This window comes from Poromitra crassiceps (assembly GCF_964638095.1).
Source record: "Poromitra crassiceps genome assembly, chromosome: 9".
NCBI lineage: Eukaryota > Metazoa > Chordata > Actinopteri > Beryciformes > Melamphaidae > Poromitra > Poromitra crassiceps.
Genome location: NC_139630.1, coordinates 53,348,645 through 53,372,594, shown reverse-complemented (window position 1 = coordinate 53,372,594; position 23,950 = coordinate 53,348,645). Strand labels below are relative to the sequence as shown.

The following is a 23,950-nucleotide window of genomic DNA, read 5'->3' as shown; positions in this document are numbered from 1 at the left end:
TTTGAAAGCTCCATCTTCAGTATGGCGATCACACACACACACACACACACACACACACACACACACACACACACACACTCTTCTTCTTCACATGACTGCGTCCACATTTCAATATGGCCGCTCATTCACTTTGAATTACTGCTTCAGAATTAGAGTTGAGCCTTGTCAATAAGTCATCTCTGTCTCTCTCTCTCTCTCTCTCTCTCTCTCTCTCTCTCTCTCTCTCTCTGCCTGTCTCTCTGCCTGCCTGTCTCTCCCTCTCTCTCAATCTCTCTCTCTCTCTCTCTCTCTCTCTGCCTGTCTCTCTCTGCCTGTCTTCCCCTCTCTCTCTCTCTCTCTCTCTCTCTCTCTCCCTCTCTCTCTCTCTCTCTCTCTCTCTCTCTGCCTGTCTCTCTCTGCCTGTCTCCCCCTCTCTCTCTCTCTCTCTCTGCCTGTCCCCCCCCCTCTCTCTCTCTCTCTCTCCCTCTCTCTCTCTCTCTCTCTCTCTCCCTCTCTCTCTCTCTCTCTCTCTCTCTCCTCTCTCTCTCTCTCTGCACTTTATATTGCCCCAGTGCCAGTGAGATATCCTTACACTGCTGCACTAATCACACGACAGCTCATCTAATGCTAATCTAATTTAAGTTGCCCACTCAAATTAGATTTCATGTTTGACTGTCTCATTTGAATTCCCTGTTGAGATTTATTGCCCTTTCCTGTTTCCCAACCAGACAGCAGTTGTATCACAGCCTCTCCAGTCAGTTACACAAGCAATGCGTGTCATTTTTGGACCGGTTTGTGTACAGTATGTACCGACGTGTACGCGTTGTGTATGTCTTGCGGTTTACCTATCTGTCATGTGACTTTGCCCCTCCTCCTTGCAGCGTGGGAACCAATCACAGCTTCCAGGAGAAACACGGCTTCAATTTCTCCGGCCACTACTCGCACGGCATCACCTCTGCGATATATCACCCTGGCCACCGGTAAGTGGATTCCTACCCAAGAAACCCAGCAGCTCGTCAACCTGGGCTACTTTATTGATATTAATTAGGGGTGCTCCGATCCGGCTAAGCCACGATCCGATCCGATTCCGATTCCTGGGGTCACGATCCGATTCCAGAATCGATTCTCGATTCCAACGATTCTCGATTCCAGAATCGAGAATCGATTCTCAATTATGTAGTTTTATATTGCAAAACACACAAAGGTAAAAATATAAGACAAAAAATGACAAATGTATTAATGCTGAACTTCAAATTCAACTTCTGTATTACAGTCAGGGCCTAAATTCATTTTGCAAACTAGGGGGGAATTCCCCCCTTATGTTCTTCAGATAAGATGGATTTATAGGCTGGGGGGGATCTGTAGACTTTTGGGGGGAATACATTAACCAGAGTTCTTAAGTGCAAGAGGTGGTGGCACCGTGGCAGTACAGTACACAAATGACATGAACATTTGGACACTTATTCAGCCGGTATCTTGCATGTTGCGTTCAGGTGCACTGTAAAAAAAAATATATATATATATTTTTTTATTATTATTATTTTTTTACAATTTTAAGAATCGATTCTTGGGAGTTTGGAATCGATCCAGGAATCGTGGCATTAAGAATCACGATCCTTTCAGAATCGATTTTTTGGAGCACCCCTAATATTAATATAAGACAAGGAACGTTTCACGCGCACTTTAAGCTGTTACTGGCAGCCTAATGTCTGCATTTACCCATCACCCAGAGATATTATTATTTCTGGTAGCCTCCGCAGTCTTTAGAGCAGAGTTCTGTTAGAACACGGTTTCACCACGAGTGTTTCTCTCACATTAATATTCAGACAGCCACCTCCTTATAAAGCCTTTGAATCCATTAACATCTCCTAAGCCCACTGCTTACGGTAGCCCGTGATGCCATGTACAACTCACTTATGGCAATTTGAATGATTCAAAGTAATTGAGCGATTTCAACCATTTTCATCATTTTCGCACCTAAAGGCGATATGAATATGCTCTAACCATAGTATCAAAATGTCCTGCGCATATGTATAATACTGTCTTGTCCAGTGTCCACCATGCTAATACTGAAATATAAAGTTAACGCAGTCCAGAGCAGTGCAAACATTATTGTCATAAAGACACACAGGGTTTACAGTAAACATGCGTAGTAATGAGGAAGACAATAACATGTAATATAATAAGAACACGGTAAAATACACCATGCTAACATCTGTCGATAAGACCAGGAAAGGAACAATTAGCTTCATAGAGAGCGTGTTTGCTCATCAGTATAAGATACCAGGTGAGGTAGCCTACCTGTGTCCAGGCGTTCTTGCAGACATAACACACTACACCATTTCATGTGCAAGTTAAGCAATCTGACTGCAACGCAACTGACATAAGGCACTCTTTAATGCAACTGACATAAGGCACTCTTTAATGCAACTGACATAAGGCACTCTTTAATGCAACTGACATAAGGCACTCTTTAATGCGACGCCACAGAGCCTCGGCTCCAGCTGCCGTCTGCAGGGGTTGACCACAGCGGAGGATGACCTTGGCCTTCCTCTTCACCATGAGCCTCTCGCAGGTCCCACTGAGTTATGTCTGGCTCACTCCACTGACCTTCTCTTCACCAAGGCTTCCGTCCTGCGTCTGCACACACACACACACACACACACACACACACACACACACACACACACACACACACACACACACACACACACACACACACACACACACACACACACACACACACACACACACACACACACACACCCACACGCCACGCCACGCCTGGCCAGGCAGTGCAGCTGCGTGTGGCAGCTTAATGGTTTGGCAGCCAATGTCAAAACGTTTGCCAGCTAATAGATTAAGGCTGGATGAAACTTTAATGCCCCCTGTGGGGCAATCGGGTCATCGCAGCAGCACAGGATAGTATATATATATATAAGAAATAAGACAAATATAGTCCTGGAGATACTAAATCAAATCATGATGAACAGATGAACATACTGGGGAAAAATAGCGTCCTCACTGATATATTCTATATGATTATATATTGAAGCAGATGTCCAAGTGTGTATTGGTGGCTATTCACATTGTCATGTGTGCAGATGGGAGAACAAATAGCCACAAATGCATCCAGATGTGCAGCTAATGAACTGTGATCTTTTCACATGATCAGAATTACAGATGAGCTGATTTCTATACAGAAAGATGTGGAGAACGTGCAGATGTGCATCGGGGATTATTAGATGTAGCCTGACAGCTATTTCAATGAAACCATGTCGTCATGTCACACAGATACACACTTCTGATATTGATATTAATATTGATATTGATATTGATATCTCGCCTACCATGTTAACATACCGATTGACTCCTTATATCACTGGCCAACCCAATCCTCGGTTCTTGGTTCCTACTATCTAGCCATGTTGCGTGCAGCAGGGGGCAGTGTTGAGCCAGACTGCGCTGCTTGGTGCACCCCTCCCCTCTTGATAGCCTTCCTGTTGTCTGTGTTCTGCTCGTCTGTGTAAGGAGACCCACAGATCACTGTGCTCATTAAAGTGTTATGTCTTGATTATGGTTCGCCCAGTGATTCCAGCCACGCATGTACCTAAAGATAATTAGCCATTTAATATGGCAATTTATGGATCTCCGTAGGAGATTCTCTGTCCAGGTGGGAATGCCGGGGCAGTGGTGCCGGATCCCTGGACCTGGCAGGGCTCCGGCGTGTTGCTCGAGGGCACTTCAGCAGGGCAGAGGCTTGCTGCCTCCCTATTCACCACCTCACCCTGCTGCCCCTGTGCCAAAGTCATGCAGTGCCAATTGCTCTATAGGGTCACAGTGATTGAGGCGGTGACCGTGAACGTGTGTGTGTGTGTGTGTACATGCGTGTGTGTGTGCATGTGTGTGTGTGTGTGCACGTGTGTGTGTGTGTGTGTGTGTGCCTGTTTTCTAAGATTGCTGCTGGTGGGGGGCTGTGAGTCGGGCGATGACAGCACGTCCAAGGCCTCTCGCTACGGGATCACGGCCTGGAGGGCTCTGTCTGCCTCACCTCACTACAAGCAGGTCACCTGTTACGAGGAGGATGTCAACGCGGTGAGGAGGGCACACACACACACACACACATACGCACACACACACACACACATCGATGTGATCATATGCAATATGTAACACACACGTGCGCACTATTGTCATCCGCGGTCTCTGTCTGCTAGACTCAGAAGAGAGGTTTCTTCAGGATCCCCAGCTTCAGGTTCTTTTCCAGACAAGGAGATGAGCAGGTAGTGTCTCCTCTCTGTCTCCTCTCTATCTCTCTCTCTCTCTCTCTCTCTCTCTCTCTGTTGTGCATTTAATGTTTAATGAGAAGGGACTGGGCAGAATCCTCTTCATTTTAATTATTTTAGAGGTGTCTTGTCCATTGGTTTGGAACCATCTGATATGTGTGTGTGTGTGTGTGTGTGTGTGTGTATGTGTGTGTGTGTGTGTGTGTGTGTGTGTGTGTGTGTGTGTGTGTGTGTATGTGTGTATGCACGCTTGTGTTGTCCAGGACGGCGTGTTCCGTATGAGTCTGAGTCCTGATGGCTCCCTGCTGGCCGTCATCCACTTCTCTGGCCGTCTGTCTCTCTGGAGCGTCCCCTCCCTCAAACAGAGGGCTACATGGAGCCAAGAACAACAGGTGTGTGTGTGTGTGTGTGTGTGTGTGTGTGTGTGTGTGTGTGAGAGAGAGAGAGAGAGAGAGCGCGAGTGTCCATGCATGCGTACGTTAATTTTCAAATGCAAAATAAACCTGTGTCTGTGCTAGTAATATTTTGTACATTAGATGCTTGACTGACTATGTAATCTCTCTCTGGCCCATGTGTGGGTGAGAGAGAGAGAGAGAGAGACAGTGTGTGGGTGAGAGAGAGAGAGAACTCTTGTGTGTGTATGTGCTCCCATTAGATGGTTTAGGGCTTAGGCCTTGGCCACACTGATCCGTCAGAAAATGGACAGAATTATTGAACGGACAGATGTCTGTCCGATGAGAGAACTGAGTCTATGTCAAACCGCTCGCCCAAAGCACCAGGGCTGCTCCGCTGCCGGCGAGCCTGCCTGCGCAGCCTGCGTGCAACTCCTTGGAAATGTGACTCGATGCAAATGACATGAACAGCGCGAGTATAATATAATGTAGATCATGTGCAGATAACTGGAGAGAAGTATATGCACTACATTTTCCCCTTGGACTAACTTCTAGTCACTGAAATCCTAGTGAAATCACACAATTTTACTCATTTTGCTGGGGAATCCCTTATAGCCTCGTTCACCGCCTCGGCCATCTTCTTTGAAAAGTTGAAACAAATCTCGGAACGCCTCCTCTCGAGACCTCGACTCTGATTGGCTAAACGGACAGTGACTATCCGACCATCCGACCATCCGATACGTCCGTCCAGAAAAAGTTCATCCCTCTTCAACTTTCTGTCCATCAAAACGTATGCAAATTTTCTGGATACGTACGCTTCTGAGTGCTCCACGGACAGTCGGACAGCTGTCATTGAAAATGAATGGAAGTGAACAGAGAAATGAACGCACACGGACAGACACCACGGATCAGTGTGGCCAAGGCCTTAGGGAGAGCTTCTATTTATGGATGGTTTTGCTGATTTGTGTTGTGTGTGTACAGTATGTTCTGCTTCAGCATGGGTGTTGAGTGTGTGTGTGTGTGTGTGTGTGTGTGTGTGTGTGTGTACACAGTATGTTCTGCTTCAGCATGGGTGTTGAGTGTGTGTGTGTGTGTGTGTGTGTGTGTGTGTGTGTGTGTGTGTGTGTGTGTGTGTGTGTGTGTACACAGTATGTTCTGCTTCAGCATGGGTGTGTGTGTGTGTGTGTGTGTGTGTGTGTGTGTGTGTGTGTGTACTAGGGGTGGGGGAAAAAATCGATTCACCTAAGTATCGCGATTTTTAATGTCACGATTTTTTGGATCGATCTTTTATTCCAGAATCGATAATCGCAAATTTAAAAAAAAAAAAAAAAAAAAAAAAAAAAAAAATTTTTTTTTTGGGTGCTTGCAGTCAGGCCACTCACTGAACAGCAGGCCAGGCGCCGCCTACTGGTTTACTAGTGGTTTTATTACTTTATTAGTTAGTCTGAAGTAATAATTACACTTCAGGGTTAAAGTGGGTGCATCTCATTGTAAAATTGGACCCAAATCTGGCTTCAAACGGCCCAAATTTCACGCGCGTTGGCCCATATCGGCCTGGCCTGCTTGGTATCTAATGCCCGGCCTGAATTATGATCCCAGTCCGCCCCTGTTTTTAACTATATCGCCCAGCCCTACTCATGATATATAATATACAGTCTCTAGTGTATGATTCAACTTTTCCCATGTTCTAATCTAGTGTAAAAAAGCAAACAAACTGAAAAAATAAAAGAAAAAAATAAACAAAAATCGCAATAAATCGTAATATCGAATCGCAATAATCGTAGAATCGCAATAATCGTGAATCGCAATATATATCGAATCGGCACCAAAGTATCGTGATAGTATCGAATCGGGAGATAAGTGAATCGGCACAGCCCTAGTGTGTACACACTACAGTATGTTCTGCTTCAGCATGGGTGTGTGTGTGTGTGTGTGTGTGTGTGTGTGTGTGTGTGTGTGTGTGTGTGTGTGTGTACACACTACAGTATGTTCTGCTTCAGCATGGGTGTGTGTGTGTGTGTGTGTGTGTGTGTACACACTACAGTATGTTCTGCTTCAGCATGGGTGTGTGTGTGTGTGTGTGTGTGTGTGTGTGTGTGTGTGTACACAGTATGTTCTGCTTCAGCATGGGTGTGTGTGTGTGTGTGTGTGTGTGTGTGTGTGTGTGTGTGTGTGTACACAGTATGTTCTGCTTCAGCATGGGTGTGTGTGTGTGTGTGTGTGTGTGTGTGTGTACACAGTATGTTCTGCTTCAGCATGGGTGTTGAGTGTGTGTGTGTGTGTGTGTGTGTGTGTGTGTGTACACAGTATGTTCTGCTTCAGCATGGGTGTGTGTGTGTGTGTGTGTGTGTGTGTGTGTACACAGTATGTTCTGCTTCAGCATGGGTGTTGAGTGTGTGTGTGTGTGTGTGTGTGTGTGTGTGTGTGTGTGTGTGTGTGTGTGTGTGTGTGTGTACACAGTATGTTCTGCTTCAGCATGTGTGTGTGTGTGTGTGTGTGTGTGTGTGTGTGTACACAGTATGTTCTGCTTCAGCATGGGTGTGTGTGTGTGTGTGTGTGTGTGTGTGTGTGTGTGTGTGTGTACACAGTATGTTCTGCTTCAGCATGGGTGTTGAGTGTGTGTGTGTGTGTGTGTGTGTGTGTGTGTGTGTGTGTGTACACAGTATGTTCTGCTTCAGCATGGGTGTGTGTGTGTGTGTGTGTGTGTGTGTGTGTGTGTGTGTGTGTGTGTGTGTGTGTGTGTACACACTACAGTATGTTCTGCTTCAGCATGGGTGTGTGTGTGTGTGTGTGTGTGTGTGTGTGTGTGTGTGTGTGTGTGTGTACACAGTATGTTCTGCTTCAGCATGGGTGTGTGTGTGTGTGTGTGTGTGTGTGTGTGTGTGTGTGTGTGTGTGTGTGTGTGTACACAGTATGTTCTGCTTCAGCATGGGTGTTGAGTGTGTGTGTGTGTGTGTGTGTGTGTGTGTGTGTGTGTGTGTGTGTGTACACAGTATGTTCTGCTTCAGCATGGGTGTTGAGTGTGTGTGTGTGTGTGTGTGTGTGTGTGTGTGTGTGTACACAGTATGTTCTGCTTCAGCATGGGTGTTGAGTGTGTGTGTGTGTGTGTGTGTGTGTGTGTGTGTGTGTGTGTGTACACAGTATGTTCTGCTTCAGCATGGGTGTTGAGTGTGTGTGTGTGTGTGTGTGTGTGTGTGTGTGTGTGTGTGTGTGTGTGTGTACACACTACAGTATGTTCTGCTTCAGCATGGGTGTGTGTGTGTGTGTGTGTGTGTGTGTGTGTGTGTGTGTGTGTGTGTGTGTGTGTGTACACAGTATGTTCTGCTTCAGCATGGGTGTGTGTGTGTGTGTGTGTGTGTGTGTGTGTGTGTGTGTGTGTGTGTGTGTGTACACAGTATGTTCTGCTTCAGCATGGGTGTTGAGTGTGTGTGTGTGTGTGTGTGTGTGTGTGTGTACACAGTATGTTCTGCTTCAGCATGGGTGTTGAGTGTGTGTGTGTGTGTGTGTGTGTGTGTGTGTGTGTGTGTGTGTGTGTGTGTGTGTACACAGTATGTTCTGCTTCAGCATGGGTGTTGAGTGTGTGTGTGTGTGTGTGTGTGTGTGTGTGTGTGTGTGTGCTTCAGCATGGGTGTTGAGTGTGTGTGTGTGTGTGTGTGACTGTGTGTGTGTGTGTGTGTGTACACAGTATGTTCTGCTTCAGCATGGGTGTGTGTGTGTGTGTGTGTGTGTGTGTGTGTGTGTGTGTGTGTGTGTGTACACAGTATGTTCTGCTTCAGCATGGGTGTTGAGTGTGTGTGTGTGTGTGTGTGTGTGTGTGTGTGTGTGTGTGTACACAGTATGTTCTGCTTCAGCATGGGTGTTGAGTGTGTGTGTGTGTGTGTGTGTGTGTGTGTGTGTGTACACAGTATGTTCTGCTTCAGCATGGGTGTTGAGTGTGTGTGTGTGTGTGTGTGTGTGTGTGTGTGTGTGTGTGTGTGTGTACACAGTATGTTCTGCTTCAGCATGGGTGTTGAGTGTGTGTGTGTGTGTGTGTGTGTGTGTGTGTGTGTGTGTGTGTGTGTGTACACAGTATGTTCTGCTTCAGCATGGGTGTTGAGTGTGTGTGTGTGTGTGTGTGTGTGTGTGTGTGTGTGTGTGTACACAGTATGTTCTGCTTCAGCATGGGTGTTGAGTGTGTGTGTGTGTGTGTGTGTGTGTGTGTGTGTGTGTGTGTGTACACAGTATGTTCTGCTTCAGCATGGGTGTGTGTGTGTGTGTGTGTGTGTGTGTGTGTGTGTGTGTGTGTGTGTGTGGTGTGCGTGGAAAGTGCAAACAGGGTTATCAGATTAATCCCTTTCCCTCCTCCCTTCCCTCTTTCTTCTTCTATCCTCCGCCCGTGGGTCCTGCCTGCCTCCGCCCTGTCCCTCCTGCCTGCCTCCGCCCTGTCCCTCCTGCCTGCCTCCACCCTGTCCCTCCTGCCTGCCTCCACCCTGTCCCTCCTGCCTGCCTCCGCTCTGTCCCTCCTGCCTGCCTCCACCCTGTCCCTCCTGCCTGCCTCCACCCTGTCCCTCCTGCCTGCCTCCACCCTGTCCCTCCTGCCTGCCTCCACCCTGTCCCTCCTGCCTGCCTCCACCATGTCCCTCCTGCCTGCCTCCACCCTGTCCCTCCTGCCTGCCTGCCTCCGCTCTGTCCCTCCTGCCTGCCTCCGCTCTGTCCCTCCTGCCTGCCTCCGCTCTGTCCCTCCTGCCTGCCTCCGCTCTGTCCCTCCTGCCTGCCTCCACCCTGTCCCTCCTGCCTGCCTCCACCCTGTCCCTCCTGCCTGCCTCCACCCTGTCCCTCCTGCCTGCCTCCACCCTGTCCCTCCTGCCTGCCTCCGCTCTGTCCCTCCTGCCTGCCTCCACCCTGTCCCTCCTGCCTGCCTCCACCCTGTCCCTCCTGCCTGCCTCCACCCTGTCCCTCCTGCCTGCCTCCACCCTGTCCCTCCTGCCTGCCTCCACCCTGTCCCTCCTGCCTGCCTCCACCCTGTCCCTCCTGCCTGCCTCCACCCTGTCCCTCCTGCCTGCCTCCACCCTGTCCCTCCTGCCTGCCTCCACCCTGTCCCTCCTGCCTGCCTCCACCCTGTCCCTCCTGCCTGCCTCCGCCCTGTCCCTCCTGCCTGCCTCCGCCCTGTCCCTCCTGCCTGCCTCCACCCTGTCCCTCCTGCCTGCCTCCACCCTGTCCCTCCTGCCTGCCTCCACCCTGTCCCTCCTGCCTGCCTCCACCCTGTCCCTCCTGCCTGCCTCCGCCCTGTCCCTCCTGCCTGCCTCCACCCTGTCCCTCCTGCCTGCCTCCACCCTGTCCCTCCTGCCTGCCTCCGCTCTGTCCCTCCTGCCTGCAGCCAGGATTTGAGGAGATCAACCCAGAGTGGAAGACTTCGCTGGAGAGAAGGAAGAAAATAAAAGGTAGTTTGTCCTGAAGGGCTAAAGAGCCGAGTCGGCTGCTGACACAAGCAGTGCACATCGGACTCCATTTAATGATCTTTGACGCGTCTTATTCATCCAAAGATAAAGATATTTAGACATAAAGACACAGATGCCAAGGCTGGCAGACTGAGTTTTTGCTTCACTGTGTGTGTGTGTGTGTGTGTGTGTGTGTGTGTGTGTGTGTGTGTGTGTGTGTGTGTGTGTGTGTGTGTACGTGCATGTGTGTGCGTGCACGTCAGTGTGCCTGTATTTTCTCTTTCGACAGCTAGTCTGAAGCTCCTAGTTGATGTCAGCTAGCTTCATGTCTCTGATGTGGTCAATGTTTTGCGTATGTGGTTATGGCCCGAAAACGTCTGCTTATTAAGTCTACTGTTGTCAAGGATGCACAAGAAGAAGTGAATTAAAATGGGGAGGATTCTCCTTAGGCTTAATTTATACTTATTATAAAGTGTCGCTCAGCACATGGTCGCAGACGAAAAATAAAGTGTCGCTCATGTTGCTGCATTTATGCTTCTCTCCACGGCGCAACGGTCACGTGACGCTAGAGACAGAGGGAGGCAGAGAACTAGTGCAGTGCAGACAGGCAAGAGAGGGAATGCTGTCAGTGAACCCACGTCGGAGGCAAGATGTAACTGCAGCCGCATATAACGACACACAACCACACAATCACTTCCTCTCTCTCTGGGAAGTTGGTCACGGTGTTCTTTGTGATTTTCACGAAGTCATACATCAAGGACAGGCTGATAAAAATACCGGGGACACGCTCATTAATTTCATTTAAGCGAAAACTAAAACAAGGAAGTCGCGCGTGCCCGTCTATATAGCCAATCAGACTTGCGCGACATTATGTGACGTAGTCAGCGACACTAGACATTTCACCAGGTAGCAGACACTGCTCGCAGACACTTGAAAGTGTCGACTCAAGTCCTCATTTCTGTCTGCGACCATTTCAAAAGTGTCGGCAGACGAAGCATAAATTGGGCTTTACTCTCCTCTATGGAGCAGCCTCCCCTGGCCATTGCTGCACATAGTGGTGGGTGAGGGGAGGATGCTTGCTACCAAGCTGACGACAATCATGGGCAACTCCTTCAGTGACAGACTGATACACCCACGCTGTGAGAAGGAGCGCTACCTACAGTACCGCTGGTCCCATGTCTCTACGGCAGTTAGAATTCTTAATACTCAATAGCACAACATAATGTAGCACTGTGTTGGGCCCTCTACTACTGCTATTATTATTCTATTAGTAATAATAATAATAATAATAATAATATTTATAATAATAATAATAATTATTATTATGCTGCTAGCTACTTTTGCACTACATAACTCAGGTTAGATCAGGGGTGTCAGACTCATATTAGGTAGAGGGCCGGATTTGTTCAACTGAGACCTCATGGGGGCCGGATTTTTTTTTTACTAAAATCAATTTGACTCATTTACCCATTTACTTCACAAAAGAAATACTGCTCTTTCCATTTCTCTTGAAACTGCCTGCATTCCGTGTCAACCTTTCTCTTTTTCGACAGCATCTTGTTCAGGGGCGGACTGGGATCATAATTCAGGCCGGGCATTAGATACCAAGCAGGCCAGGCCGATACGGGCCGACGCGCGTGCCGGCGTCCGAAAAATTTGGGCCGTTTAAAGCTCAATTTGGGCCGTTTGAAGCCAGATTTGGGCCGTTTGAAGCCCAATTTGGGTCGTTTAAAGCCAGATTTGGGCCGTTTGAAGCCCGATTTGGGCCGTTTGAAGCCCAGTTTGGGCCGTTTGAAGCCCAATTTGGGCCAAGTCCAATTTTACAATGAGATGCACCCACTTTAACCCTGAATAAAGTAATACAACCATTAGTAAACCAGTAGGCGGCGCCTGGCCTGCTGTTCAGTGAGTGGCCTGACTGCGGGCACAATTATTATTTTTTTTATTTTTTTTGCAGGCCAGGCCAGGCCAGGCCAGGCCACCGGGCATTTGCCCGACGTGCCCGTTTATGCAGTCCGCGCCTGATCTTGTTGATTCTTTTGTTTTTTGGTAGGTAGCTGAATGCGCGATTCAATTCCAGCGTGGCATCATGGCGGCTTTGTTTACACCTGATGACCTACTGACATACTTCCTTGTAGTGCAGGTTAATTAACTTATGAATGAACTCTTAGCTTGCTTATTAGCCACACGTAGTTCATGATAATGGGGTGCGAATTTAATAATAATAATATTTTTTTTTTTTTTTTTTTTTATATTCCAAAACATCTCGCGGGCCGGATGAAACCTGCCCGCGGGCCGGATCCGGCCCGCGGGCCGTATCTCTGACATCCCTGGGTTAGATCATACTTATATATCATTATTCATATTTATATTTATTATTGTATACTGTGCAAGCTACACTTGCAATATACTATACTGTGCAATTCTTTCATTCTATGTGGTGCAACTTGTGGTCACAACATTGTCAGTATTTTTCGTGTGTATATTGGATATGTCTTGTGTTTACATTTAGAGTTATTTTAATATGTCAATGAGTGAATTTCCCACTTGTGGGATTAATAAAGCCAATCGTATCGTATCGTACCTATCTGATGCTGTGGGTGTGTCTCGCCCCGCCCCGCCCCCTAGACAAGGAGCAGTACTGCCCCCTGGTGGATGTGAGCTGGTGGAGCGACAGCGTGCTGATCCTGGCTCGCTGCTCCGGCTCCCTCACCGTCTCCTCCGTCAGGACGCTGCGCAACCTCCTGGGCAAGTCCTGCGAGTGGTTCGAACCCTCGCCCCGCCTCACCCCCGCACACCACGGGGGCTTCCTCAGCCTGGAGGTAAAGACCCAGACACACCACTGACATCCACAGACACACCACTGACATCCACAGACACACCACTGACATCCACAGACACACCACTGACATCTACAGACACATCACTGACATCCACAGACACATCACTGACATCCACAGGGACATCACTGACATCCACAGACACATCACTGACATCCACAGACACATCACTGACATCCACAGACACATCACTGATATCTACAGACACATCACTGACATCCACAGACACACCACTGACATCCACAGACACACCACTGACATCCACAGACACACCACTGACATCCACAGACACATCACTGACATCTACAGACACATCACTGACATCTACAGACACATCACTGACATCCACAGACACATCACTGACATCCACAGACACATCACTGGCATCCACAGACACATCACTGACATCCACAGACACATCACTGACATCCACAGACACATCACTGATATCTACAGACACATCACTGACATCCACAGACACATCACTGACATCCACAGGGACATCACTGACATCCACAGAGACACCACTGACATCCACAGACACATCACTGACATCCACAGACACATCACTGACATCCACAGACACATCACAGACATCTACAGGGACATGTAGTCTGACCAAAAACAACCCTAACCCAGACTCCCATGTGACTGTGTGTGCAGTTCACTAGCATTGTGTTAGTGTAGCTTGTATATGAATTTAGGCTTGTGTGTGTGTGTGCGACGTGCGTGCGCACACTTTTGCTGTTGGTAAAGTGTGTGTGTGCATGTGTGCGTGCGTGCACTTTTGCTGCTGGTAAAGAGAGAGACAGAGTGTGTGTGTGTGTGTGTGTGTGTGTGTGTGTGTGTGTTTGTGTGTGTGTGTGTGTGTGTGCGCTCTACCATGGCCTAGCAGGGATAAGGGTAAGCAGCGTGTGATGATGAAATATTTATCCCTTCTTCTTTATCCCCCCATAAAGAGCCTATCTCATCGCCCTCCTCTTTTGTTTCCATCCTCTGCTTTTCTTTCTTTCTCTCTATCTGGAGAGAGAGAGAGGATATAGCTAGAGAGAGAAAGCTAGAGGAGAGAGAGAGAGAGAGAGAGAGAGAGAGGGGGAGGGAGAGGGAGAGGGGGAGGGAGAGAGAGAGAGGGAGAGAGAGAGAGAGAGAGAGAGAGAGAGAGAGAGAGAGAGAGAGAGGTTTTCTTTACCAGCTGCCAACTTTTGGGAAAGGTTTCATCAGCCTCCCTCAACATGGAGTAGAGCACTGGGGGAGTGGGTGTGTATCTAGTTGTGTGCATAAACGAGGATGTATGTGTGTGTGTGTGTGTGTGTGTGTGTGTGTGTGTCTGTGTGTGTGTGAGATTGTGTAGATGGAGTTAGGGCTGCACGATATATCGTTTACACATCGTCATCGCAATGTGCGCATGCGCGATAGTCACATCGCAGGACGTGCGATGTCAAAAGCAAATTAACTCGTCATGTTGCTTGATAAACTCTCACTTTAGGGGAGGAGCCTACTGAGTGAAATGCAGGCTCTCACAAAGGAGAGAGACGCCCCGCTACTGTACTCACTCATTTAGTGCTTAGCTTCAACACAATAAACATGCACAGAGAGCTCAATTGAATTGTTTTTGCTTATGTTGGGTTGCTGACAGTAGCCCGTCTGTAAACGATGTGATTGCGGAGGCGGACGCGTCCACAGTTTGCAGCGCACTATTATACAGCAGGCTGGCTGCTGTAACTCAACATGTCCGTGGAGTGGAGATATTTACTCTTGAAACACCAAAAAGCAAGACCGCAACTTATAATGACACAAAGGCTAAAGTGATTACCGTAAATTCCGGACTATAAGACGCACCGGTGTATAAGCCGCGGGACCAAAATTGACTATTTTTTTCTTCTATAAGCCGCACCGGACTATAAGCCGCGGGTGTTTTGATGTTTAATTACCATATGAAAGGGTTCGTGCACAGAGAGGAATGTCGGGAAAGAGATCGCTGTTTGGGGAAGCTCCCATTTATTAACATTTCAACAAAACAAAACAAAAGTCAGGTCACTAATCCCCAGACAAAATCACACAACAATAGGCTACCGTATATGTGCAGCAAACCTGTAACCAGAGAAGTCAAGTCACTAATCCTCGTCTTCCTCTTCTTCCTGCGTACTGAAACCACCAAAGTCCTCATCTTCAGTGTCGGAAACGAACAGGTTCAGGGTGGCTTCGTCAACCACTCTCCTCTCTCCTTCAGGTGCCATGGCACGAGTCCGATACCTCACGAGTCCGACACCTCACGAGTCCGAAAAAAGAGGCTAACTTCCCCCAGACCCTAACCCAAAACCTAACCTCTCCCACCCCCACGCCTAAACCTAACATCCCCCAGACCCTAACCCAAAACCTAACCTCTCCCACCCCCACGCCTAAACCTAACCTCCCCCAGACCCTAACCCAAAACCATGAGGTGTCGGACTCGTGAGGTATCGGACTCGTGAGGTATCGGACTAGGGGGCAGTCCCCGTGGCGTCATCCTCTTCATCCCGCAGCAGTCCAGCGTTTTGGAACCCGTTGGTAATTGTGGATGTTTTCACACTCCTATAATATTCCGTGATCTTCCTTTGTGTGAATTCGCCGAAGTTTGTGATTTTCTCCTGATAGTCGGGAGGGAGTTGTTCAGTAGTTCTCCCCCTGACGGACAGTCCCTTTTGCCCAGGTTACGCGCGGCTGCTCTGTTTGATCGGCGGCTGCTCTCTTTTAATGCGAGATTGACTGCTTTCAACTTGAAAGCTGCCTCGTGTGAATTTCTGCGTACCTTCCCCATGGTAAGTGAGAGTGTTGCTTCTACTGCTCGTCTTGTTGTGAATATTCCTTGATCTTCCTTTGTGTGAATTCGCCGAAGTTTGTGATTTTCTCCTGGTAGTCGGGGGAGGGAGTTGTTGCCCGAGTGGCCGTTTGCTTACCGTAATTACCATATGTAAGTGGTCACGCACAGAGGGGATTGTCGGGAAGAGATGGCTGTTTGAGGAAGCTCCCATTTACCGTATTACAACATTTCAACAAAACAACATAACACAACACCACCGTTGTTTATTTTTACAGTGCACACAGTGTCCGCGGTGTGGTGAAAAGAGGGCAAGAGAGGAAATTAAAACAGAAGTGGATTTATAGTTAGAAAGAGTGCTAAAAAAGAGAGATTTTTTTTTTTTTTTTTTTTTTTTCTGAAAAAATCCATAGATAAGACGCACCGTTATATAAGCCGCAGGGGCCAAAAAACGGGAAAAAAGCCGCGGCTTATAGTCCGGAATTTACGGTACTGAGAAGTTGTCCGTGTATCACTGCGGCTGTCTCTCCCCTTCGTCTCTGATGTTGCATCACATGATAGCAGTTACGGTAGAGTTAATAGCGACTCATTTACACAAAACATGTCGGTGAAAATAAAAAGACAATAGACATAGCTGGGCAATTAAATGTATATTTATTACTTTTCACGAATGAATTGTTTGTCACCGGTCGGCTGCATGTGAATCCTCGTCTCTCTGTACTGCCGCCCTGCGTGCGCTCAAAAACCAGAACTCCCCAAATGCGGAGTGTACCACTTGGTAGTTTCTGGAGGGGGTTTCCGGGGGGTCAGACCAAGTGTGTGAAGTGGCAGGGGTGTTTCATTGTTGATTTATTGAAATGTTAGAAGAACGAAAGAAGTTGAAAGCAGTGATTATAATCAATTAAATCTAATGTTTTTCTGCAAATAGCATCATTGGGAGGTAGATTCTGGCACTCAATATTAGGGGTGGGCAATATATCAATTGTATATCAATATTGTGATATGAGACTACGGTATATGGTCTTAGATGTTGGATGGTAATATGGTGATACAGCATACATGTTGTCTTTCCCTGGTTTTAAAGGCTGCATTACACTAAGTGAAGTGTAGGCTAGTGACATTTTAAAGTAGAATGTCATAACTCACTCACTTTTTCTTGTATGTAAGTCATGGAAATCCATTGGTCAAAATGTGTATGCACCCTGATAGATGACGCTCTGAGGCCTACCAGTAGGTCACAGCCCAGTGGTTGAGAAACATTAAAATACCTAATTTCCCCTCCAAAATCAGATGGACTCCTCTACAAAATCATCCCAATCATTCTAGAAATATTATTTTCTTTCAAATAGAGCTATTCTGGTAATCTGGTGAAAATCTGTATTTTTTCATATCGCAATATATATCGCATGGGCGGGGAATATCGCAATGTCAGTTTTTTCCAATATCGTGCAGCCCTAGATGGAGTGGTGTGTGAATATTGTGTGTGTGTGTGTGTGTCCGATGGGGAAGACATGACTGTTACGTGTGTGTGTGTGTGCGTGTGTGTGTGTGTGTGCGTGTGTGTGTGTGTGTGCGTGTGTGTGTGTGTGTGTGTGTGCGTGTGTGTGTGTGTGCGTGTGTGTGTGTGTGTGTGTGTGTGTGTGTGCGTGTGTGTGGAGTCGGGCAGTGTTGTAGTACAGCACTATGGAGGCTGCGTCAGCTCCTCATTGATTAAGATGCTTAATGTTTTACAGGTGCTAAATGTTTCATAACCGCAGGCTGGGAGGAGGCGGAGCCTCACGAGAGCGGCCAGCGCTTTTCTCTCGGTAGCGAAAAGTTTTAGAGGAGCGTCAATACAAAATATGACGACTTGCTGAGTGCAGGAGAAAAACGGAGAGTATTTCTCCCTACTTAGGCAATCAGAGAACTAGAGAACAGGACAAGACAGATGTAGATAAATGGATCCGTTTAATATCTTGAGCATGGTTAGATTTCACTCAAATTAAAATTTGAACCTCACTTAGCAGAAATCCTGTGACGTTACGCTTCTCAGTCAGTCAGTGACTCTGTTTGCATCCCCATCTGTTGTCTGTCTAATCTACCTCCATTGTTGCTGATGCTGTCTCCCTGTCGACCGTCCCCACAGTGCGAGGTGCGCCTGGCCCAGAAGCGCGGGCGCCTGGAGAGCAGCATGAGCGGGGGCGGGGCCAGCGAGGACGAGGAGGGCGACGAGGGCGGAGACTCGGACTCGGACGACGAGCCCTCGGCCAAGGCGCGCTACTTCGGCTACGTCAAGCAGGGCCTGTACTACGTGACGGAGATGGAGCGCTTCGCCCCGCCCCGCAAGCGCCCGCGCACCGTCACCAAGAGCTACCGTCTGGTCAGCCTGAGGTCGACCACGCCAGAGGAGCTGTACCAGAGGAAGGTAGGCAGCAGCTGAGTCGGCACGTTTGAATGTCGCCCGACAGCGGTTGGCCCCGGTCTCTCGCCCCGGGTCACCAAGCGGTGACCCCGGGGTGCATCTCAGGTTGAAGGGGGGGCGATAACGCTGAACTCTCTCTTTTAGAATGTTCTACAGCTGAATAAGCTCATGCAGTGCATCTGTGGATGTGACACTGGCAGGGTCAGAGCTGAATCTCATAAGAAGGTTACATGCATTTGCAAGTCAAAGTGTCTCCCTGGGTGACCTTCTTTTGAAATGGAGATGATGTTCTACCTCCCGTCTACTGCAGCCCTGCTGTATGGGAGCGTTCACTGCTACCTCCTGGATCCACAAACGCCAGAGAAGAGTTTTGCCCAAGCCTGATGCTATGCTATCACATTTTGGCAGATTGTCTCTTTTGGAAGTTAATAGCCCTGCTATAATATATGTTCACAGAACTACAAATCCACAAGCTGCTTTTTCATTGTTTTACATGACATTCCAGATTAGAGTGTTGGGTCTGTCTTTTCGAGCTTTGAGACAAAATCACTCAACCGACCGACCAGTGGGAGGCGCTAGTGCGGCGACCAGGACACGTACCCCACTGGCTTCCCACCCGCAGACACGGCCAATAGACCCTTTTCACGAGGGCCATTTTGTGTCGAAAAGGCAGAATAAAGTTTGAAACCCTCATTAGTGTTTTGCTTTCCCCTGTGTTTACCCTGCCTTTTCGACACAAAATGGCCCCCGCGAGAAGGGTCTATTGTGTCAGTAGGATCATCTGAACAAGCCGTTACCGTTGCCGGGAATCGAACCCGGGTCTCCGCGGTGGTAGGTGAACTTTGACCTCTAGACTACCCAGACGCCCCTGCTTATGTTGTAGTTGCCAGTTGTGTTAACGTTATGTTTAAATAGCCATTTGCTCTGCTCTTATTTCAATAATTTTTGTCTTTGCTTTGTCCTAATTACTACTTTGCTGCTGCCATGACCCAGTTTCTCCACATGAATCATTAGTTTCAACTTGTCACTTTGAAAGAGCTGTCAGATGAAGGCAGGCTCATTATGACACCTCTGTAAACTCTCAGTTAAACATGGCTGATTCCATTGCACAGCCCTCTGGAGAAAAAAAAAGATCTACCGCGAGGAGGACCACCATGCTCCCAGAGCTCAAGCGCACTTTTAAAGTTCACACTATTATTCATATTTACATCGCATCGCCATCCATAGCATAGCATTCACACATCATTGGTGTGCCCTCACTGGTCTTTTTGTCAGCTGTCTATTAGGGGTGGGGGGGGGGGGAATCGATACACCATAGTATCGCGATATTTTGCCTGACGATATTGTATCGATATTTGGACGCCAAGTATCGATATAAAAAAAAAAAAAAAAAAATGTTGTTGTTGCATGCCATGCCAGGCCACCGGGTATCTGCCCGAAGCGCCCGATGTTGCATTCCGTGCCTGCAGTGGCGTATTGAGTCCAGAGAAGTTTAATAATGTAGCCTACATGTGGGGCCAAAACAAAACAAAAAAACACTGCATGTTTTACTTCCGGTGAGGTCAAGGAAAAAGTAGGAAAAGGAGTTAGACAATATATCGAAATATCGCAATATTCAATATATCGCAACACTAGCATATCGCAATACTATCGTATCGTGACTCAAGTATCGTTTTAGTATCGTATCGTGGGCATCCGGTGATTCCCACCCCTACTGTCTATAATATAAGAGCAGCTCTATTGAAAGATCACTTACTTACAATACAACCAAATTCATGTTTGTATCAAACACGTAAATAATTACGTTCACATCTTATCAACACAACACAAGGGTAGTACTTCCCACTTATTTATTTGGGCACAAGAGATGGCTGCGTTTCAGGCAGAAAGGCCTCATCAGAGCGTTCATGCTGGAAGGCTGGGATGCATTCATGCTTGGATTTGAATGTTTGTCTTTCGCTCAGCAGTCAGCAAACAAGACTCGTGTTGTTGAAGTGCATCTCTCTGCCTCACACAGTCTGGTTTATCTATAATTGTGTGTGTGGGGGGTGGGGGTGCTAGCTGATATTTCCTTTTCAGTATTTCAAACACAGAAATTGATCCATCCCTAAATAACCTTTGCAAACTTTTTGTTGGTTGAGTCTTAACTTCTTCAACAGTAACTTCTTATTTTTGTGCTTCACAATGCCGGCAGTCATTTTCTAAGAGTAGGTGTCAGTTTGTCTGAAATTGGTGGATTTTGGAATTAAAACTTTTTATTTCTTCTCGTGATTTGATTGAACAGCAACTGCCGGCCGTCGTGCCAAACCCTTCAGTCACTGACTGAATTATGACCGGCTGATCTGCAAAACTGCTTTCCGACAGAGTAAATCCTACGCCAGCCCCCGGTGAAGTGCACGTTTCCCCACCCCCCCCCCCCCCCCGCCCCCATCTTGGCTCAGCTCCAGGACTCATGTTGAGGAGCAGTGAAAACCAAGCAAGATGTTCAGTCTGCTTGAAGGCTATTTTTCACTCCCAAAGGGGTTCTCTCACATGCTAATTGCTGCATTAGAAATAAGGCTGTTATTAGCCGCTCGCTACAAATTGCAGCTCAGACAACAAAAAGCTCCATCATAAAGCGCAGAGAGCGAGTCGTATCGTCTCTCGACGGCCCCCCGAGTTTGAGCACAGGTTCATCACTCATTTTTACGACCCATCATCGACTAGCTTCTTCATCATCGTCATCATCATTAGACACCATTAGTCATTACCATCAGACCTAACAGTGGAGAGTTACCAAGTAATGCATCATTATTATCTCTGCGTAACACTTGGCTCCCGCGCCGCTTGTGAATGTGCCCCCTTCCCCAGCTGCTACCAGTTTGTCTTGCTTCACATACTGTGTGTACTGAGCGTGTGTGTGTGTGTGTGTGTGTGTGTGTGTGTGTGTGACACACACACACACACACGCGCGCGCGCGAGCACACACAGACCTAATCACTCCTCTGAGATTCACCTCACTTGCGGTTTTGCGGTCCGATTGACATGTGAAAGCCACTCAGAAATGGTAATAGGCCAGAACAAGTGACTCTGGGTCGGGGGGGGTTATTTCCTCAAGTCAGGCTGTTGACGTTTTAGGAGTGTCATAATGCGTGCGGTGGCGTAACCCTGTCTGTGCGAGGCGAGGCGAGCCGAGCGCTGGCAGCTCCGCTAACAGTTTTATTAGCCTGAATCCGCAGAGAGGAGGAAGTAGTTTTTGATGTCCTCCTACGTGGGGTTTCACTGCGTGGGGTGCTTATTGCCTTCGAGGAACCACAGTCTGGCTAATGTGTGGCTTTGTACTCCTACACACAGACAGAGACGGATACTCGTGTGAGCACACGCACGCACGCGCGCACACACACACACACACACACACACACACACACACACACACACACACGCGCACACGCACACACACACACACACACACACACACACACACTGAGTGGGCGCGTGTAAACAGAGGGGTCACACACTCTCGTTGGATCGAATCTATTGTGACGATGACACAAAGCCTCCCTAAAGCCTCATTATGTGTTGATTTGTAAGAAATATTCATAATAAAAAATAACCCGAATAGGAATTACAATACAGTGCTGATCCCGAGGCCGATGATGGAGCTCACTACAAAGGCGACAGCAGGATTAATGTTCATTTTAATCTCATATTAGCAGAGTTAGGAACTGCTCAGCGAGTGTGTGACATTGAGTGCCAATATCCTTTTTCCCCCATTGGATTTTCTTTCTTTAAATATTGAAATATTTCCTCCCCTGTCCATCATATAGAGGGCCTGGATCAGACTGTGCACACACAGTTACGTGGGGGTTCTGAGCTGTGCCTATTCGTTAGAGTATTCAATGAGCGCACTCAGGATTTTAGATGTGACTTTTCCTCGTGCACAGGTTTATTCAAAACCTCAGCTTCTTTGTCCTTCGTAATGGTGTCGTGCAGAATTGGGACATGGACATGTCTCTTTTTCATGTCTTTCCACTGCCTTTAAGAAATCACAGATTTCTTTTGGTACCTACAGTAACAGATTTTTTTTTTGCGATCAGAAAATTAGTTTCTTGAAGACAGCTGCTCTCCACTCAACCTTCAACAAGCCACTCTCCAGTTGAATTGCTCCTTCCATTGCAGCAGCACTTGCTACGGTCACATCTGCATCCCATGCAAGTGAATGTTCATGAGCGTGTCTTTCCCTATTCATGTAGATGTGTTCTTCTATACGTAAGGGTTAATGCAAATTGTGTAAATGTTTGAATGTACCCGTGCCTCCTTTGTTTTTAACTTGTGCATACCTTTTTCTGTGTGTGAGTACTTTCACAGCAATGCAAACCGGAGTCAAATTCCTTGTATGTGTACATATGTGGCCAATAAAGCTGATTCTGATTCTGATTCTGATTGTTCTCTCTGCGCCACATACAGTTGAAGACACCTGTGAATTCTGGGAAGCCTGTAACATGATGGAATCTCATGGTAGCCTACATCTTTGCATATCAGTGTCTGTCTGGTCAATACATATAATATGTTGTTTGGTGTATCTGCTCACTGTTCAGGTGTATTCAGCTTATGTAGAAGAGACAGTCTGGCTCGTGAGACTAACAGGAAGTGTAAACACAATCGGAACGGATTGTGTTTACACTTCCTGTGGCAGAGCGTATCCCCGCAGCCTGCTTCCAGTGAGTCACTAGCTTTGACCAGAGATGATCTCTGGTTTGAGCAGGTAAAACAGCCGGCGTTTTGAACAGGAAGTTGTAATACAAACGGGTCAAGTAGGCAGGGCTACATAAGGTGAATACCTGTCCCTAAAATGTGTTTATGTGTGTGTGTGTGTGTGTGTGTGTGTGTGTGTGTGTGTGTGTGTGTCCGTGTCCCACAGATTGACAACGAGGAATACGGCGAGGCCCTGTCCCTGGCCCAGGCTTATAATCTGGACTCTGACCTGGTCTACCAGAGACAGTGGAGGAAGAGCACTGTCAGCATCGCTTCTATACAAGACTATCTGGTAGGAGCGTAGACTGGATACAAGTCACAAATTTGGACGTAGCCACTGTGAAGTCACCCATTTGTTTGTGGATCTCGCACAATTCACACGACATCACTGGACAGGACAGGCGACCTGTCAGTCACGCCCCAAAACATAGTCTCTTTTTATCGTCTGTTTTACTCTAAACGGGCGAGTTATAGGAAAAATTCACCACCCCTTTTGGAGCCAGCCTCAACGTGGCCATTCGAGGAACTGCAGTTTTTGGCACCGCATTGGCTTCATCTGTCCGTGCCTGAGGTTGCCGCTTGGGTAGGAGCGGGAGAGGGAGAGAGATGTGGGCAGAGAGAGAAACTGAAAACAGAGAGAGAGAGAGAGAGGGAGAGATGAGAAAACTGTGAATCATCCCCGGTGTGCCTTTGATGAATGCAGATGGACAGGCTGTGTTAGATGTCTGCTGAGTATAGTGTGTAATTGGCGTGGGTGAGTGGTGGTACAGCACAGCTTAACAGTCTTACACTATCTCACGCATCGTTCTTCTGACCGGTTTGGAGCAGCTCCCTCAGCCCCCCACCCCCAATCCTGCCTTCTCCTTTACTCATTCCCTCTCATCCCCTTTCCCCTCCATCCCGCCCCCAGAGCAAGATCCGCAAGCGCTCGTGGGTGCTGCACGAGTGTGTGGAGCGCGTCCCGGAGAACGTCGACGCGGCCAAGGAGCTGCTGCAGTACGGCCTCAAGGGAACCGACCTGGAGGCCCTGATCGCTATAGGCAACGGAGAGGATGGGGGCAGGTGGGCGCACGCACACAGGACACACACCACTATGCGTGCACA

The 23,950-nt window shown here is 47.9% G+C and overlaps 1 protein-coding gene across 1 annotated transcript in view; it reads left to right on the top strand.

The window, feature by feature from the left end:
* nbas (NBAS subunit of NRZ tethering complex) overlaps positions 1–23,950 on the top strand; it is a gene marked incomplete at its 3' end in the record, with an annotated part of 267,708 nt that overhangs the window by 31,156 nt on the left and 212,602 nt on the right. The window contains exons 9-17 of the mRNA XM_083643060.1: positions 861–959; positions 3,936–4,074; positions 4,197–4,262; positions 4,529–4,657; positions 10,014–10,077; positions 12,703–12,896; positions 17,837–18,115; positions 23,013–23,138; positions 23,757–23,908. Of these exons, the coding sequence (XP_083499186.1) occupies positions 861–959; positions 3,936–4,074; positions 4,197–4,262; positions 4,529–4,657; positions 10,014–10,077; positions 12,703–12,896; positions 17,837–18,115; positions 23,013–23,138; positions 23,757–23,908 (1,248 nt within the window). The remainder of the gene's footprint in view (positions 1–860; positions 960–3,935; positions 4,075–4,196; positions 4,263–4,528; positions 4,658–10,013; positions 10,078–12,702; positions 12,897–17,836; positions 18,116–23,012; positions 23,139–23,756; positions 23,909–23,950) is intronic.